A 17,582-nucleotide genomic window follows, 5' to 3' on the forward strand; every position below is an offset into this window, starting at 1 on the left:
GTGCAGAGGGGTGTGGGCTGCAGAATCAGGACCCACACTGCCTGGGTTCAAATCCTGGCTCTGCCATTTGTGAGCTGTGTGATCTTGGGAAGTTGCTTAACCTCTCTGTGCTTCATATCCTTCCTCCACAAGACAGCATTGGTAACAAAAGCATTTACCTCATAGGGTGGCTGGGAACATTACATGTGCTAATGCATCTCAGACACCAAGGCCGGTACCCAGCATGCGCTGCTACTGAATTAGACCGTATAACAAAATTGGCAGTATTTGGCCAGAATGTTAATTATAGGATGTGTCTTTCTTTTCCTTTTCTCCCTCAATTCCTCCCTCCTTCCTTCTTTTCCTCTCTCTCCCCACTCTTCCCAGCCACAGCAGCATAATGATTTAGTCACTTGAGTTCAAATCCTGACTCTAGTACTTACCTCCTTCCCCACTTTGGGAAGGTGGCTTAGAGTCTTGGAACCTGTTTGTTCACCTGAGAGATGGAGATAATCGTGGCACAGACTTCACCAGGTTGTGCGGAGCATCGAAGGAGGCCATGTGTGAAACGTGGTTATCCGGGTGGCAAGCCCTTAATTAGGTCTGTGAAAATAGAAGCAGCGGGTGGGTGAGTCCACTTTCATAAGAAAGTGCCTCACCGAGTTCAACCCCTCACCGCAGCCTGTGGCCCCTGCCGGCCTCTCCAGCTGGCCCCAGCGGACCAGGAGAAGAGCGGCCTGCTCAAAACTCAAGTGAGTGCGTGATGTGGTATGGCTGTGTGTCTGTGTGTCTGTGCCTCTGAGTGCGTGACTGTGTGTGAGCAGGTTTGTAAGTGTGTGTGCACATGTGACTCTGTATGTGTGTGTGTGTGTGTGTGTGTGTGTGTGTGTGAGGGAGTGAGAGAGAGAGACAGAGAGAGAAAGAGAGAGAGAGAAGAGCGAGCTGGCAATGGGAAGCAGACATCAAAGTCTTCCTGCAAGAAGTGACCTCTGGGCCGAGTCTCGAGGGGTGACTAGGAGGAGGTCTGTGGGACAGAGAGGCGGCGGGCAGTGGACAGGCATGGACAGGATTGCCAGGTGTGCAGGGACTTAGTCTGGGGAAGTGAAAACCAGCCGATTGGCATGACTGAGCAGAAAAGGTGATCTTGGCGGATGCACTGGGGGCTGATCCTGCAGGACCCTGGAGAGCCACGGAAGGCTGCAAGCAGAGTCGGGAACCCTCACGTTAGAAAGATGAGCGGGCTTCGGGACACTGCTGCCCTGGCCCTCACCAGCAGACACCTACCAGGAGGCCGTGTCCCCCAGTGGTGAAGCAGATAGGCTCTCACATCATGGGTTCAAGTCCCAGTCCCACTACGGAGTGATATGAACAAATTACCCTCTCTGTACCTCAGTTCACCTAATACCCCACCTGTAGATCTACTGAGCACCTACTGTATGCCAGGACTTCGCACACCGCATCATTCTGCATTGTGGAGTCAGCACAGTCGCTCACCCCCAGTTTACAGATGAGCAAACTGAGTCACTTGTCCAGGGAGAAGCTAGCACTCAGCCCCAGGTCTGCCCAGCTTGGGCTCAGGTGTGTCTGGATGATGACACCTCTGGCCTCCTCCAGAATGGAGAAGGACCCAATTGGAGCTGCTGTTAATCAGAGCCTGGCTGCCCCTCGTCTCCATTTCTCTGAGACTCAGAGAGGGCAAGCAACTTGCCCATAGTCACCCAGCAGGAGGACAGTTGGTGACCACAAGGCTTGTCTGACCCTGAAGCCCACAGTCTATGGCACCTAGTAGGCGTTTCAAAGTCAAGAGATTTTAAAGACGCAGAGGAGGAAGCTGGGGTCTGGGTGACAGTCTGCATTTCCCCACTCGACCTGGCACAGAGCAGATGCTTGACAGACATTGAGGATCTGAAGACCCACTGTGCGCAGCACTGTCAAAAGCCTCATGTACATCCTTATCTCATTTGGTCCTACCCAGGCCTCACGGTTTGGGTTCCATCATCACCTCCATTTTACAGAGGGGAATACTGAGGCTCAGAAAGGTTGAGTCCTGGGGGAGGTGGTACAGGCAGGAATAGTTAACAAGACCTGATGATGTGGGAGTGCTTACAATGTCCCAGGCCTTGTTCAAAGCACTTCAGACATTCATGTAGAGCAGATCATCGCACTACAGTGTAGGTATTATTAATATTGTCATTTTATGGCTGAAGAAATTGGTTTTGAGGTTCAGCTACTTGCCAAGATCACACATTGATTGAGCACCTGCTTTATACCTCACCTGTGATGGCCTCTGGGGTGCCCACCTCTGGTCTCTGGCCTCTGACCCTCCACCCCAGCTGCATCCCCCAGTTAACTGCAACCTTGACTCCCACCTGTGGACCAAACAAAACTGGCCAGTGGCCACTGAGCTCCTCAAGTCCAAGATGCTGTCCTGTGCCGGTAACTAGGGCCTGACATCTCACCCTAACCCCAACCCTCGTTAGAACCCAGATCCAAGCCAGAGCGGCGACTGTGCCTGGCAAGCGAGCTGCCTTGACAGGTGGTGAGTCCCTTGGAGAGTCCAAGCAGCGCTGCCATGGAGGAAAGTTCATTCTCAGGTGAGAGAACTCTCTAAAGCCGACTCTGGCAAACGCAAGAACCCTGACCTCCTACCTCCCCCCAGGAGAGGAGAAGGGCTCCTGGGAACCTCTCTGGGAAGAAAAGTAAATTTCTAGCAAAAACCCAGCCTGGGAGGGAGGTGAGCCCAGACTGGCCTTCCCTGGCACAGAGCCAGTCAGGCGAAGGAAGCAGTGGGCCCCTCCCTTCCCTGACTCAACCCCCTCATGACAACAAAACAGCTCCAATGGGTGCACTAGGAGCCCAGTAGAGAGAAGCCCATGTGGAAGGGGACTCAGAACAAGTGGAATTCAGCAGGATGACTCCTCACGGCCAGGCTGAGGGGAGGGGGCCCGGGCCCGCGCTGAGGCATCAAGGTAGAGTCCTGGGGGACCCCAGAGTGGGAGTGAGGGAAGAGCTCTGATACGGAGAAGGTCTGAGACCCAGTGTCTCATGTCTAGGGAAGTTCAGAGTAGGGCACAGGCATCAGGGTGAGGGCTGGGGTCAGGAGGGAAGGGGGACCCAGTCTTCCAGAGGTGGGGCTGGGGACCAAGCACTGGGTGGGGGTGGGGTAACTGAATCCCTCCGGGGGAGGAGGGCCACAGGTGAGAGCTAGGTAGGGGCCCACCACCTGAGGAGGAGGCCCGTGGAGAAGGGATCTCAGCTCCTGGCCCCAGACCTGTCTCTCTGGACAGTGACCTGGCCCTGGGTCAGGCCACTGGAATGTGGGCAGAAGGAGCGGCTGACATTGGGCTGGATGGGCAGAGGGACAGACTCAGAGGTGCCCAGATGCAGAGATGGACAGACAAAGGGGGGAGTTGCTGATGGATATGAAAGCAGCATGTTGGGAAAGTGTACAGAGGAGGCTGGGGGTCCACTGAGACCCTCTGCTTCAGTGTGGGCTCTGGATGTGCTCCCAGGACTCTGGGGCTGTGGGTGACAGAAAGAAGGCAGAGCTGGAGCCCAGCCTCACACCGCGCCCCTTGTCACTCACCCAACTCCCAGCAGACTTCTCAAAATTTACCAGAAGGCGGCGGTGCTGTAGGAAGGGGATACAGCTGGCGCTGGTGGGGCTGGTGACTGCAGCTCTGTGGGCCGGGCTGCTGACTCTGCTTCTCCTGTGGCGTGAGGACACCCCCAGCCCCACACAGCCTCCCTCTTGTGTTCCCTCCCAGATCCCCCCACCCTCAGATCCTGGGGAGCCCAACAGACCCCTCAGAGTCCAATTTCCCCATCCTGTCTCCCATCGTGACCCCACCATCCCCTTCCCATGCTCGTTCCACCCACCCTTGAGAGCCCTGTGCCCTGGCCCAGTACCCATCCTTCGGGCACCTCCCACATGGTGTACCCATGGCCTCCATCCCCAGCTGGCAGGTGGGGTGTAGAAGGATGAGGGCACTTGAAACATACTTCCTCCCCCCTCCTCTTCTCCCCTCCTCCCCAGATTGGGACACTCTACGAAATCTGAAACAGCTGGAAGAGAATGCTGCCCGGAACGGTATGGAGGTACCAAGGGGTGGGGTGGGTGAGACACTAGGCTGTGGTCCTGCCTCAGCCACTCAGTGCTGTGGGATGTGGGGTGAGGAGCTGGCTCCAGTTTCCCCCCAGGAATCGAGGGTCAGTCTGTGCCCACCTCCGGGGGGGTAAAAACCCAGAGACTCTTGGAGGCGAGGGCTCTGAGAGGTGCCTAGTGGGGTGTTATGTAAAAGCTCCGTGCCTCAGCTTCCTTGCCAGTAAAATGGGCAGAATTTTAGCCAAGACTTTCAGAATCGAGTCCAGTGAGCTTTTAAGAAATGCCTGCTGCTTTCCTGTTTAATTCTGGGTCAGGGAAGGGTCCACACGTTCATTCTATCCTTGCCTGCCCTTTCCCGAGTACAGGCAGACCCCGGAGATATTGCAGGTTTGGTCCAGAATAAAGCCAGCGTCTCAGTAAAAGCGAGCTGCGCGAATACTCTGGTTTCCCAGTACATATAAAAGTTATGTTTACGTTACACCATGTGCAATAGCATTAATCTAAAAAGTGTACGTATCTTAATTTTAAAATACTCTATTACTAAGAAAAAGGATGCTAAGCATGATCAGCGAGCAGTAATCTGTTTGCTGGCGGAGGGTCTGGCCTTGGCGGTGGCTGACTGACCAGGGGGATGGTCGCTGAAGGTTGGGGTGGCTGCGGCAATTTCTTAAAATCAGACAACTATGAAGTCTGCCACATCGACGGACTCTTCCTTTTATGAACAACTACTCTGTAGCCTGCAGTGCTGTTTTATAACATCTTATCCACAGAACTTCTTTCAAAATTGGAGTCCACCCTCTCAGCCCCTGCTGCCGCTTCATCAGCAAAGTGTATCCGCTGTTCGAAATCTGTGGTTGTCGTTTTCAACAATCTGCACAGCGTCTGCACCACGCGTAGATTCCGTCTCCAGAAACCACTGTCTTTGCTCCCCCTTAAGAAGCAGCTCCTCATCTGTTAGAGCTTTATCCTGAGATGACAGCTGTTTGGTCACATCTTCAGGCTCCACTTTTTTTTTTTTAGAGTGAATTATAGCGGCTTTGTAACGTTGTGTTAGTTTCTGGTGTGCAGCATAGTGACTCCGTTGCACACATACGTGTATCTGCCTTCTCATAGTCTTTTTCAGTATAGGTTTTTACAAGCTATTGAATATAGTTCCCTGTGCTATACAGTACGACCTTGTTGTTTATCTATTTTGTATTTATAGTAGTGTGTATCTGTTAATCCCAAACCCCTAATTTATCTCTCCCCCCACCGTCCCTTTTGGTAACCAGAAGCAGGCTTCACTTCGAATTCTAGTTCTCTTGCTGTTTCTTCTGCATCTGCAGTGACTTCCTCCACTGAGGTCTTGAAACCCTCAAAGTCACCCGCGAGGGTTGGAATCAACTTCTTCCCAGTTCCTGTTAATGCTGATATCCGGACCTCTTCCCATGACTCACAAATGTTCTTAGTAGCATCGAGAATGGTGAACCCTTTCCAGAAGGTTCTCAGATGACTTTGCCCAGATCCATCAGAGGAATCATGACCTGTGGCAGCTACAGCCTTATGAAACGTCTTTCTTAAGGATTTTCTTAATAATAAGACTTGAAAGTGGAGATGACTCCTTGATCCCCGGGCTGCAGAATGGATGTCGTGTGAGCAGGCGTGGAAACCACGAGAGTCTCACCGTCCGTCTCCGTCAGGGCTCTGGCGTGACCAGGTGCATGGTCGATGAGCAGTCATATTTTGAAAGGAAACTTTTTTTCTGAGCAGCAGGTCTCAATCTCGGGCTTAAAATACTCAGTAAACCGTGTTGGAAATAGATGTGCTTCTTCCGGGCTTTGTTGTTCCATTTATAGAGCACGGGCAGAGTAGATTTAGCATCGTTCTGAAGGGCGCTAGGACTCGGGGAGGTAAATGAGCAGTGGCTTCAACTGCAAGGCCCTGGCTGCACTGGCCGCGAACAAGAGAGTCAGCCTGTCCGTTGAAGCTTGGAAGCCAGTCATTGACTTCTTTCTAGCTATGGATGCCCTCAATGGCATCTTCTTCCAATAATAGAAGGCTGTTTCTTCTACAGTGAAAAATCTCTTGTTTATGTAGCCACCTCTGTTTATTATCTTAGCTAGATCGTCTGAATGATCATCAGGTAAACGTCAGCCCTTGCCGCTTCCCCTTGACTTTCCTGTTAAGGAGACGGCTTCTTTCCTTAAAGCTCGTGCACCAACCTCTGCTGGCTTCACACTTTTCTTCTGCAGCTTCCCCTCCTCTCTCAGCCTTCAAAGAACAGAGGAGAGTTCGGGCCTGGCTCTGGATGAGGCTTTGGCTTGAGGGAGTTTTGTGGCTGGTTTGACTTTCTGCCCAGACCGCTCCAACTTCCTCCACCTCAACTCTGAGGCTTTCACTTCCTTAGCCTTCCTGTTTTTACCGGAGCAGCCTTCTTAACTTCCTTCAAGAACTTTCCCCTTGCCTTCACAACTTGGTTGTTTGGCACAAGAGACCCAGCCTTCAGCCTCTCTCGGCTTTGGGCCTGCCCTCCTCATTTGGCTTCATCACTTTTTAGCTTTTGATTTCAAGTGAGAGACGTCCGACTCTCCCTCTCACTTGGACACTTAGAGGCCACAGTAGGGCTATTCATTGGCCTAATTTCAATGCTGCTGTGTCTCGGGGACTGGGGAGGCCCGAGGGAGGGAGGGAGACGGGGAACTGCCGGAACTTTCATTGATTAAGTTCAGCATCTTCTATGGGCGTGGTTCATGGTTCCCTGAAAGAATTTCAGGAGTAACATCAAAGATCGCCATAGCAAATATAATCATAATGAAAAAGTTTGAGACATTGCAAAAATTACCAAAATGTGACACAGAGACCCAAAGGGAGCAACTGCTGTTGGAAAAATGGCGCTGAAAGACTTGCTTAACACCTGGTTGCCACAAACCTTCGATTTGTAAAAAATGCAGTATCTGCTCAATGAAACAAATACTTGTGCCTCAGAAATTAAAAACAAAAACTGTGGCCATTGTGACCCTGTGAGTTGGGGGGCACCTGCACTTGGGGTTGGCGTAGCGGGGATTCAGGGACCTGCCTTCCTGGTTCCCAAGGACACGTGCCTTCTCTCCCACTGCCCCAGTCACTCAGGTCTCCAAGGACTTGGAAAGACACAAGGGTGACGAGATGGCTCAGAAATCCCAGGGTGAGTGAGCTCAGCTCAGGGTCCAGGGAAAGGAGAGGAGGTGGGGATGGGTGAGCAGATGGGACCGGGCTCTAGACCACTACGAACTGCGCAGTGAGCAGCTGACCCTAAAGACTCAGGCCAAGGGGGGTTGGTGGGGGCGAGTCTGAGAACTTGCCTCCCACTGAGCCCCTCCCCTGTGACCAGCTGCCCAGATGTTGCAGAATATGGAGAGGATCCAAGCTGAACAGAAGAGAATGGAATCTCAGGGTGAGAATTGGGGCGGGGATAGGGGGGCTGTGGAGCTGGGGGCCAGGCTGGGGGACTCAGGCCCACAGGCATCATCCCTGACACCAGTCCTGCTCCCCGCCCCCCCCCCAGAGTTTGAGCTCTTCCAGAACCTGGATGGTCTTCGTGCTGATCTGAGCAACCTGAAATCTCTGAGTGAGCCTTGGGAGGGGCAGCGGGAAGGTGGGGGGCCAGGGAGGTCTGCCTGCTCTTGTGCCTCCCAAAGTAAAAGCACTTTGTCCCTGCTTCCTGCCCCCCCCACCAACAACCCAACCACTCAAGATATGAACGAGAGACGCATGGCCTTGGAGTCCCTGGAAAGACTGCAGGAGGAGATACAGAAGCTGTGGGTAGAGCTGCGCGAGTCCAACGGTGAGTGTGTGCGTCCGTGCCGGCGGGGGTGTTGTGCACACGTGTGACAACGCGGGTGTGTTCCAACGTGCAGTAGAGGTGTGTGCATGAGGACGTGGATGGATCTGTGCTGACGCGTGTGTCAGGGCTGACGGGGGCCACACGAGTAAGCCCTTTCAGATTCCAACAGTCCCCTCCCCCGGCCTGGGTGGGGGACTCCCACACTTTTTTCTCCTCCGAGTAAAAGCTGTCCCACCATCGCTGGGTTCTCTTCCCTGATCTCTCCTCTGCCGTCTCCGCTCAGCAGACAGCCGTGGGGAGGACGCCCTTGGCCACAGCCCTCCCGGAGGATTGCCCGACCCAGCCAGGGGGCCGGAGGGGGGGTCACCCCTGCAGCAGTGGGGACACTGGGGACCACGGCGTCTTCCCCAGGGGTGGCACTGATGGAGGCAATGCTGGCAAGTTACGAGGGTTGTGGGGGTGTCCCCAGCAGGCCAGCGGACTGCAGAAAGAGCAGATAGTCAATTGCTGTGCCTTTAACCTGGGGTGGAATTTGGGTGTTACAGCCCTGAAGTCCCTCCCCGCTCCCCCTATCCTAGCTGCACCCTTGAGTTTTGACCTTCCACCCCTGGGAAGCCCCAGCTGCCCCAACCAGGTCAGAGAAGAGGAAGGATCTCTGCTTGGTGTGGAGGAGTGCTGTCTCCTGGGACCTGGTGTGGTCGTGGGAATCCCAGCAAGAAACCCCACTTTGCTCCTCTTGGGGAGAGGGGGAGCCTGGATCGGGCTCACTTGGACAGGTCACTTTCTGATTCCCACTCAGTCCTTGAGTTCCCCATCGCCAAGTCTGGCCCCATGTCCCGGGGTCTGAGCCTGGCTCTGCTGGCTCTGTCACAGTGACCACATGACACCCAGCCAGGGCACCATCCCCCAAGTTTCCTTGAAGGGACCAGAGATGCTCTCTTTGTGTTTTAATGCTACTCCCCCGGGGGCCACACACTGGCTACTTTTTGACATATGAGATGTTTCTCAAACTGCTGCAGACCCCCGGCCCCTCAGAAAAATCCCCCCAAAGCCAAGGAGCCCTCCATGAACATCACTCGAAGCAAATCTACTTTAAGTCACGAGCGAGTCAACGCAGCCACAGTGGGTTTGACCTCCCGCTTGGGAGTGCTGGTGCTGGTGACAGGACCTGAGTTTCCTTGGGGAAGGGGCGAGGGGAGAGAAAGACAAGGTGGCCCCTGATGGAGGCCGTTGGGGGTACCCAGACCTCCAGTCTCCTCCCACCCCCTACGTGCACGGGCTCCCCTGACCAACTAGAAGGAAATCATTTCAGTTTCCCAGAAAGTGGTCAAGAGTGCTGGTTCTGGGGGTGCTGGCCACGATGGTGGTGGCCAGGGATATTATAGGAGGTTCTGGTGGGGACAGTCATGGGGGAAGTGGTGCTGGCTCTCTTGACGTCAGCACTGCTGTGGGCACTGGTGACTAAGATGTGGCTGGCGTGGTTAAGGTGGAGTTGTGGTAGAGAGGTGTTGCTGGCCATTGTGGGGATCCGCAGGGATGCTACTGATCAAGGCATTACTGACAGTGGTGGTTGAGGAGCTGCTGGCCATGGAGCTGGTGGTGTGGTGACAGATGGTGCCTAAGGTGTTGCAGGCCACAAATATATTTATGGTGATGGTGTTGGTGGTTGAAGTGCTGTTGGCCGAGGGGTGTTTGTGGTTGTGGTGCCTGCCGTTCTGCTCACGATGTAGGCAGTTGAGGTGCTTCTGGGGTGGAGCTGGTCTTTCATGGTCAGCAGCAAATCTCCGGGGAAGACGGCAGCCTGGGGGACTCTCTGTCAGGCTCTGGGGTGGATCTGCTTTCAGCCCAGGCCCCCGGAGAGATGCTGCCACCCACCCTGCCCATGGTACCCATGCTGCCCACCACGGTGCCCGCCACGATGCCCACCACGGCCCCTGCCACGGTGCCCACCACAGTGCCGACCACGGCCCCCACCACAGTGCCCGCCATGGTGCCCACCACAGCCCCTGCCACGGTGCCCACCACAGTGCCGACCACGGCCCCCACCACAGTGCCTGCCACGGTGCCCACCATGACCCCTGCCATGGTGCCCACCACAGTGCCAACCACGGCCCCCACCACAGTGCCCGCCACGGTGCCCACCACAGTGCTGACCACGGCCCCCGCCACAGTGCCCACCATGGTACCTGCCACAGCGCCCACCACAGCCGCCCCCCTCAGCCTCTCCTCCACCCCAGGCTCCACGTGCAACACGTGCCCTGAGAAGTGGGTCAGTTTCCAAAGGAAGTGTTACTACTTCGGCGAGGGCGCCAAGAAATGGATCCAGGCCCGCTTTGCCTGCAGCAACTTGCACGGGCGGCTGGTCAGCATCCACAGCCAGGAGGAGCAGGTGGGTCTGGGTTCCACTGATGGCGCACTGGTGGGAGATCTGAAGATCCCACCCCCACCTCCTGGATGATGCTCGTGGCGGTGGCGGTGGTGTTGGGGAGGGGGGCCCGGGCACGTCTCCCCAGCCCTCCAGCCCTGTCCTGCTCCCCAGGACTTCCTGACCAAACATGCTAACAAGAGGGGCTCCTGGATTGGCCTCCGGGACCTGGACATTGAGGGGGAGTTCATCTGGATGGACAAGAAACCCCTGAACTATAGGTGAGGAAGGGGGAGGGGGGGCCTTTCTGGGATGAGAGGAGAGGGTATTTGGAGGGCACGTGCCCCAGGCCATCTTGGGGAGCTTCTGGACTGCAGCCGAGGTCGGGGAGTGGTGCAGAGGGGGCAGGGGCTGTCAGGGTCCACATCTCGGGGTACATCCCAGGGGACTCAGGGCCGAGGCAGATGGTCAGGGTTTGGAGGCAGGTCCAGACTAAGGGGAGAAGAGGGGGATGAGGGTGTCTCCAGGATGCAGGGAGTTGGAGTGGGAATCCAGGGATGGTGTGGGAAGGGCCCAGACTTGGAGGGATACATTGAGGCTGAAGGCAGTGGGAGCCCTCCCTCTCCCCCATCTCCTGACCCCGAATCCTTCTCTTTCAGCAACTGGCAGCCAGGGGAGCCCAACGACGCGGGGCAGGGCGAGAACTGCGTGATGATGCAGGCCTCTGGGCAGTGGAACGATGCCTTCTGCAACAACCGGCTGGACGGCTGGGTGTGCGACCGGCTGGCCACATGCTGAGCTCCCTCCTGCTCTGCCCCCTTGGCCCTGGGTCCCCTGGGAGGTGCCCCAAGATGTGGACCCCGACAGCCCCCTGCCTGCTCGCCGGGTGTACCCCTCTGCACCCCTCCCCCGCTTCAAATATGGGAACAGCCTAGCCCACCCTGTGATACTGAGGACCCCAACCAAGGCCTGGATGCCCCTTTTTGTGGCTGAAGAGTCCAGATGACATCTCCTCCCAACCCAACAGAAGCAGCTGACTAGTCATCCCCGATTCTGGCCAACACTCCAGAGGGCTTTTCCCTTGCTCCTCAGCCCAGCGGCCATCACCCCTTTCCTGCCCTCGAGTGCCTGGAGTTCCCACCTGAGTTCCCACTTTGAGAACCCCTACCCGCAAGCCTGGAGGTTAGAAGCCCCCTCCCCACTGGGGCACAGTGCCTGGCAGCCCAGCCCTGCAGGGAGCTGCAGAGGAAACTTCAGACTCCTGCGTTCTTCCTCCACCTCCACCTCACCATCTCCTGATGCAGCGCGTGTGTCCTGCAGCAAAGGACAGAGACCCCCAGCTCAGCCAACCCGTCCTCCCTGCCCGCCCCGTGTCAATAACATGAGGTGATGATGGCCCCTCGGACTGGCCCCTCCTCGGGGCCTCACTGGCTCTAGCCTCCAGGTGTGCAACGTGGGAGCTGGGAGTTCCTGGTGCCTGAGGACACCTCTGAGTATGCGGAACTGAAGTAGCGTTCATACATCCCCACTTTTCCCCCCCTACTTTATTATAAGCATTTACTCAGCAGGGCCCAGAGATGAAGAATGGGGTTCAGTGGAGCAAAGAGTACCCCTAGACCCCCAGGAATATAGTTGGGCAGGACAGTGGACCACCTGAACCTAGTTCCCAGCCCAGAAGCGGGATGGCTGGAGAGGCTGGTGGAGAGGTGGCCAGATGACCTGGCAGCCAGTTCAGATCCTGAGGTGCTGGCCCCGTCCCTACTCAGACAGCACCAGCCCCAGGCTTGGCACAGGTCCGCCCCCCACCTCTGGGAGTCCGTAGGCGGCAGACCCGGATCTCAGGCTGCCCATGGTTAAGGGCCTCACTGCCCACCCCACCCCCAGTTCCTCACCTAGAAAAGGAAGAGGTGGACGTGCTCACGTGATTCTTGGGCCCACTCGAGAAAGAGGAACCCATGAGGAGAGACTCACACTGGATCACCCAGGACCTGGGAGTCAAGGGCCAGGCCAAGCCAAGCCCCAGCCGTGTGGAGGGGGTGCTGGGGAGGGCGCCCTGGGGTTTAGGATGGGGTGGGGACAGAGCTGGCCCCTTGGAGCGAAACATGGGCTGGAACCCCCAGTGACCTGTTATCTCTCCCCACCACCCACCCCCAGACTTGTCTCCCCCAGACCTCCTCAGAACTCCAGGCCAGTGCACAGCTGCCCACCCCGGCTCTCCTTGCAGAAACTCCGGCCCCAGCCTCCTAGTTACTCAGGCCAGCACGGGGTCACCCTCGCCACCTCTTTCTCTCACCACCCCACCTCCAAACCCGTAAGAAAAGGCCATGGGCTCAGGAAGTCAAGCCACTTCTCACTCGCTCTTGCCACGGCCTTTGTGTAGCCCCAGTCTTCAATCAGCCTGGCCGCCCTCTTCACTGCCCCAAACTTCCCAGAAGTGTCTTCCCAGCTCAGAGAAAGACAAAGTTCTCCAGGGTCCTTTGTGATGGCAGAAGCCCTCCACGCACCCGACCTCCCCCAACCCCAGCCTCCTCACCGTTTCTTCAACATTTAGGCTCACTGCCACCTCAGGGCCTTTGCACATGCTGCTGCCTCCAGCTCCTCAGTGAAGCCTGTCCTGAGCTCCCCTCCATCCCACTTAAAATGACACCTCCTGACACCCCATCCCTTTTACCCCCCCTGTACTTTCATCGCGGCCCCCTTCTCTCAGCAGAATGTATGATCTACTTCATCTGTTTGTTTCAGGAGGGCAAGGGCCTTTGTTTTGTTCTCAGCTGTGTCCCCAGAGCCTGGCACACAGGAGGTGCTCAATAAATATGTGTTGCCTTAACATGTGACTTTCTTTCCGGGCTTGTGAATCTTGGCTTGTGCCTGCCTCATTCCCCACGGGCCAGTGCTGGGTGCGTCCTCCTCACTGCCCCCCACCCGTCTGGGGGCTTCGGTCCCCAGCATCCTAAGTCAGAGCTGCTGTGATGGGAGCCTCTCCCTGACCCCCCTGGCCCCACAATCCTATGGTTTGTTCCAAACCTTCTCCCTTCTCCACAAGTCCCTCCTCACCCTCTGCAGACAGCAGCAGACCCTGGGTCCTCCTCTCCCAGCTCGCATCCCAAGGGACCCCCGCATCCCCTCCCTTGGGGTCCAGCCGTGTCCCCTCCCCTCCTGCCCTATTTCTCTGGCATCCTTCACTGCCCAGCCTGTGGACGGATCAGCCATTTCCTGATCGTCTCCATGCTTGAGCTCAGTAGTTTATTTATCCAGTTGACACCCACGACTCCTTTGCGATGCGCTGAGGTTTGTTCTGACAACCACCTGCTGGGATGAAACTGCCCTCGACCAAGCCTAGCGTCCCCTGCCTTCCCATCTCAGGCTGCCCTCCAGAGAGCTGAAAAGCTGCACCCACCCCACCCTTAAGCCCTTCCCATTAGCAGTGAGGCGGACCCAGCCAAAAGCACCTGAGGTTCCTTTTCAAAAGACTTATTCAGGTCCTAGGGGGTGGGGACGGGGAGGACTGGCAGAAGTTTCCCCGGCAAAAGTCCTGAAGGGCTTCCCTTGAGAGGGAGGAGTGCCCAGGGACCAAGGGTGGTGGGGAAAAGGGCAAGGTTTGCCTGAAATGTAATTTTTTACCTTCTATTTTTTTTAAAAACAAGAAACAAGTTCGCCGGTTGATCGCCTGTTTAGCAATTAACTTCAAGTTATTTTAGGCGCCCAGATGATTCTGCAGCGAGCCCACTCATTTCCCCTTGAGAACCAGGTGCCTCAGGCGAGGTTCTCAAAGTGTGGCCAGGGAAGTCCCAGCAGTTCCTAGGAACTTGTGAGAAATGCAAATCCCCGGCACACCCGGATCTGCAGAATCTGAAACTCTGGAGTAGGGTCGGGGTGGGGGGGCAGCCACCCCAGTTTGCACACAGTCTATGCCCTTGAAACCTGCTTCTCAGACACATAGGAAAGTCCTGGGGACCTTGGTAAAGGCAGACTCTGAGTGGGTAGCCTAGGGTGGGCCTGAGGGTCTTCATTTCTGACAACCTCCGGGGGATGTGGATACTGAGGTCTTGGACCACACTTTGAGTTAACAAGTGTCCAAAAAAAAAAAAAAGTTGACAAACAACCACTCTCTGCCTGTTTTCTAGATATATAGCCACACCCATCCCTTAACCTACAGCTGTCTACAGAGCAGTCAGACAGAGACTGCTGGGTGTAAACCATCCACTGTCTGGTCCTTTACACAAAAAGTGCACCAGCCCCAGGTCTCAGGGCATCTCCCTTAGCTTGATCCCTCCACCAGGATACCCCACTCCTGGCCACCCACCTCTGCTGCTCCCCCTCAACCAACTTCAGCCTTTGGATGGCCTCCAACTGTGATACCAGAAAGTGCCAGCGTTCTCCCCACTCCAGTAGCCCCTTGAGCCAGATTTATCTTGACAAGCCCTGGGCCTCCCCCAACCCCCAAGCTGAGTCAGATTCCCCACCTCCCCACCCCCACCTCCCTACTCTGTTATTAACATGCTTGGCTTTGGCCTCCATTACCAGCCTGAGACATCGGCCTGGGGCAAGGTGCTGAGTGGCTCTGAGGCCCCCACACAAGACACAAGACACACTCAGGAAGGCGGCTCAGCATCCTTTATCTCCGCGGGGTCAGCGGCCCTCCAGGGCCCGGTCTCGGGCGATGACCGCCTCCTCGAACTTGATCATGAGCGTAGTGCCCTTGTGCCAGTGCGCCGTGACCTTGGCGGGGAAGCCGCTGTGCGTGAGCACCGCCTCCACGATGCCCGCCGTGAAGCTGGCGCAGTTGAGCGTGCTGTTCTCCTTGGGCACCGAGATATAGGTGTTGATGAGCGGCTCCCGCTCGATGATGTAGAAGGTGCGCGCGTCGTCGTTGGCCTGCTCCAGCTTGTCGGCCTCCTTGCCGAAGAGCGCCTTCCACACGGCGCCCTTAACGAACAGCAGTGCGCCCAGCACCTTGGTTTCGCGCCGGGCACCCTTTTCTCGAGCCACCAGCGCGTCCAGGACGCGGGCGCCCACCTGGCGGCCCAGCGCGGCCAGGCGCGCCTGCAGCTCGGCCACCGAGAAGACGCGGCTCTGGCAGTGCTGCACCAGCTCGGAGAAGAGCAGCGCGAAGGCGCTCAGGCTCACCTCGGTGCGCGGCCGGGCCAGCGCGCGCTCCAGCAGCGCCGACTTCCCGCGCGTGAAGCGCGCCTCCATGCCGCCGCCGCCCTGCGGGGAGACCGGGAAACGTGGGGGTCAGAGGCGGGAGAACCCCGGGGGTCCCCCTCCCTTGTGTGCTCCATCGCTGCCTTCCCACGTGGGAAGAGACGAGTGGAAGGCAAGGAGGCATCCACCTGCGCGTAAAGCCCACCTCCATTACGGGCAACCAGTGACGGACAAACGGGAGACGGAATAGGCTTTTACCCTTGGCGAGGAGAGGGTTTGGGAGGGAGGAGGATTGAGAGGGAAGACGTGAGGAGAGACGAGAGGGGGACCAGAAGGGGGCGCTGGAAACCACCCCCAACCCTCGAGTTCCAGGTGATCCTCGTGCTTTAAAATCAGCGTCACGACCCTCTCCGCCACCTGTGCAAGTAACTAGAAAATTAGTGCTTGGGAAGGGGGACGTCAGACCTAGGGCAGGGAGGGGACGAGGAGGTCAGCGGCAACTGTCCCGCCCCCACCATGCGCTCCAGCAGCAACAGCGCTGACTTCCCAGGATAAAGAGAACTTCTCTGCCTCTCCCCTGAGGAAAGCCAGAGAAACCCAATGAGTAGGAGGTCTGTTCAGACCAACGGCCAGGCGGGTTGGGGGCGTGGGGCGCCGGCAAGATATATAGGGCAAGCCAGGAGAAGGTGCTGCGAATCGTTCCAAACCCGCGCCCTCTGGCAACACCGATTTGTCATGCACAAAGCGTGCTTCTTTAAGTGGGCCTGCGTTTGTAACAAAACAAAACAAAATAAAACAAAGCAAAAACCCTAACTGGAGCGGGGCCAGAGAAGGCGTCGGGAGCAGCCCACCCCCTTGCTCCCAGAAAGGTAGCAGCACAGTGGGAAACAAGAGGGAGAGGGCGCCCCCTCCTGGCTCCCCGCCATCCCAGAACATGAAGCCACAGCTGTAGGTGGCGGGAGAACCCCGGAAGGGGCCTGTTGGGAGAAAACCCCAAGGGGGTGCTGAGACACACTGTGGCTTTGCGATGGGGGTGGCAGCGGATGGGGGGGGATCCCAAGGGCGCAGAGACATCCTCCCTCCTCCCATTCACCAAGGGTGGGATCAGGAGGGGTAGCTGAGAACCCCGCCCCCACTAGGCAGGGACCCGGCCAGAGGCGGGAATGGTCTGGGCATGCTGAGCTCCCCAACCAGGTCTGCGTGGGAGACGGAAAGACCAGTGGACCAGCGAGGGAGGGGAGTCCCAGGAGCTGCAGGACACCCCTGCCCCGGTGCACAGCCGCCTACATGGGGAGGGCCCAGCGCGCGAGATGGGAAGGGGGGATGTTGAGACCCCCTCCACCGGGCTGCCATGGGGGTTGGTGAGCTTGAGCCGCGTTAAGACCGGGACCTCGGCTCCGGCGTAGACCAGACAGAGGGACCGGGGAGGAGCCCACCCTCCTCGCTGTCCCCCGGGGTGGGCCGAGGCTGGCTGATCGGGAATCACGGACGCCGAGACCCTGACCCAGGACCAGTGACCCGCGGGGAGGGATCGGGGAGCGGACAAGGCGCGGCAACGGGAGGGGTCGTGGCGGGCGGGGTCTTACCGGGAACTGCGGCCAGCGATTCGGCCGAGCTGCTTTACGGCGTCGTAAAAGGCCCGGCATGCGCAGGCGCCGCAGCGGGACGGGCGTGTGGGCGGGGCGCGCGCAGTCATTCTGGAGAGTGGCCGCACGGGGGCGCGCGTGTCCGCGGGGCCCGACCGAGGGACGCGGCGTGGCGGTTAGGAGCCTCGCTGGCCTTGGTTGGCCCACGATTGGGGGGACAGTAGCACGGGTGGTCACCTGCTCAGGAGCACAGGCTCGACGATCGGTACATGTGCGTCCTTGAGCATATGTCTACCTGTCTCAGGGGCACATGTATGTCCTCGGGTACACGTTGTCTTGTAGGGGCACATGTATGGCCATATGCGCATGCTCACTAGTCTTAGAGACACACCAATGCCTGTGTGCACATGTCCACTTGCCTTAGGGACAAATGTATGCCCGTGGGCACGTGTTCTCTCAGGGGATGTACAGCCTTGAGCAGTGGGCATAGTACACTTACCGGCACCTGTGCTCGTGGATACATGCTCTGTGGACAGAATCACCCACCAGCACAGGCACATCCGTGGGTACAGACTCAGAGATACGCATCCGCGGGCCCTT

At 57.3% G+C, this 17,582-nt stretch overlaps 2 protein-coding genes across 10 annotated transcripts; one reads left to right on the top strand and one right to left on the bottom strand.

Moving 5' to 3' along the window:
- Positions 1-601: 601 nt before the first annotated feature.
- On the top strand, positions 602-13,085 carry FCER2 (Fc epsilon receptor II). Of its 9 annotated transcripts, none has more exons than XM_074350902.1 (11): positions 602-731; positions 2,460-2,573; positions 3,577-3,696; positions 4,016-4,069; positions 7,185-7,247; positions 7,434-7,496; positions 7,608-7,670; positions 7,797-7,886; positions 9,731-10,275; positions 10,426-10,532; positions 10,911-13,085. In XM_074350902.1, the coding sequence occupies exons 2-11, from the start codon at positions 2,552-2,554 to the stop codon at positions 11,047-11,049; spliced, it is 1,266 nt and encodes a 421-aa protein (XP_074207003.1). In that variant the 5' UTR covers positions 602-731; positions 2,460-2,551; the 3' UTR covers positions 11,050-13,085. The 9 variants fall into 9 exon arrangements, with proteins under 9 accessions (XP_074207003.1, XP_045360087.2, XP_010965257.3 ...); XM_045504131.2 differs by having other exon boundaries at positions 3,580-3,696; XM_010966955.3 differs by having other exon boundaries at positions 3,580-3,696; positions 10,124-10,275.
- A 1,765-nt stretch (positions 13,086-14,850) lies between these two features.
- On the bottom strand, positions 14,851-17,078 carry TRAPPC5 (trafficking protein particle complex subunit 5). Its single transcript, XM_010966808.3, has 2 exons — positions 16,983-17,078; positions 14,851-15,459 (listed from the first exon to the last, which is right to left on the bottom strand). Exons 1-2 carry the CDS (start codon positions 17,040-17,042, stop codon positions 14,881-14,883), a joined length of 639 nt encoding a protein of 212 aa, XP_010965110.2. The 5' UTR covers positions 17,043-17,078; the 3' UTR covers positions 14,851-14,880.
- Positions 17,079-17,582: the final 504 nt, after the last annotated feature.

The sequence above is a fragment of the Camelus bactrianus genome, chromosome 22 (genome assembly GCF_048773025.1).
Source record: "Camelus bactrianus isolate YW-2024 breed Bactrian camel chromosome 22, ASM4877302v1, whole genome shotgun sequence".
NCBI lineage: Eukaryota > Metazoa > Chordata > Mammalia > Artiodactyla > Camelidae > Camelus > Camelus bactrianus.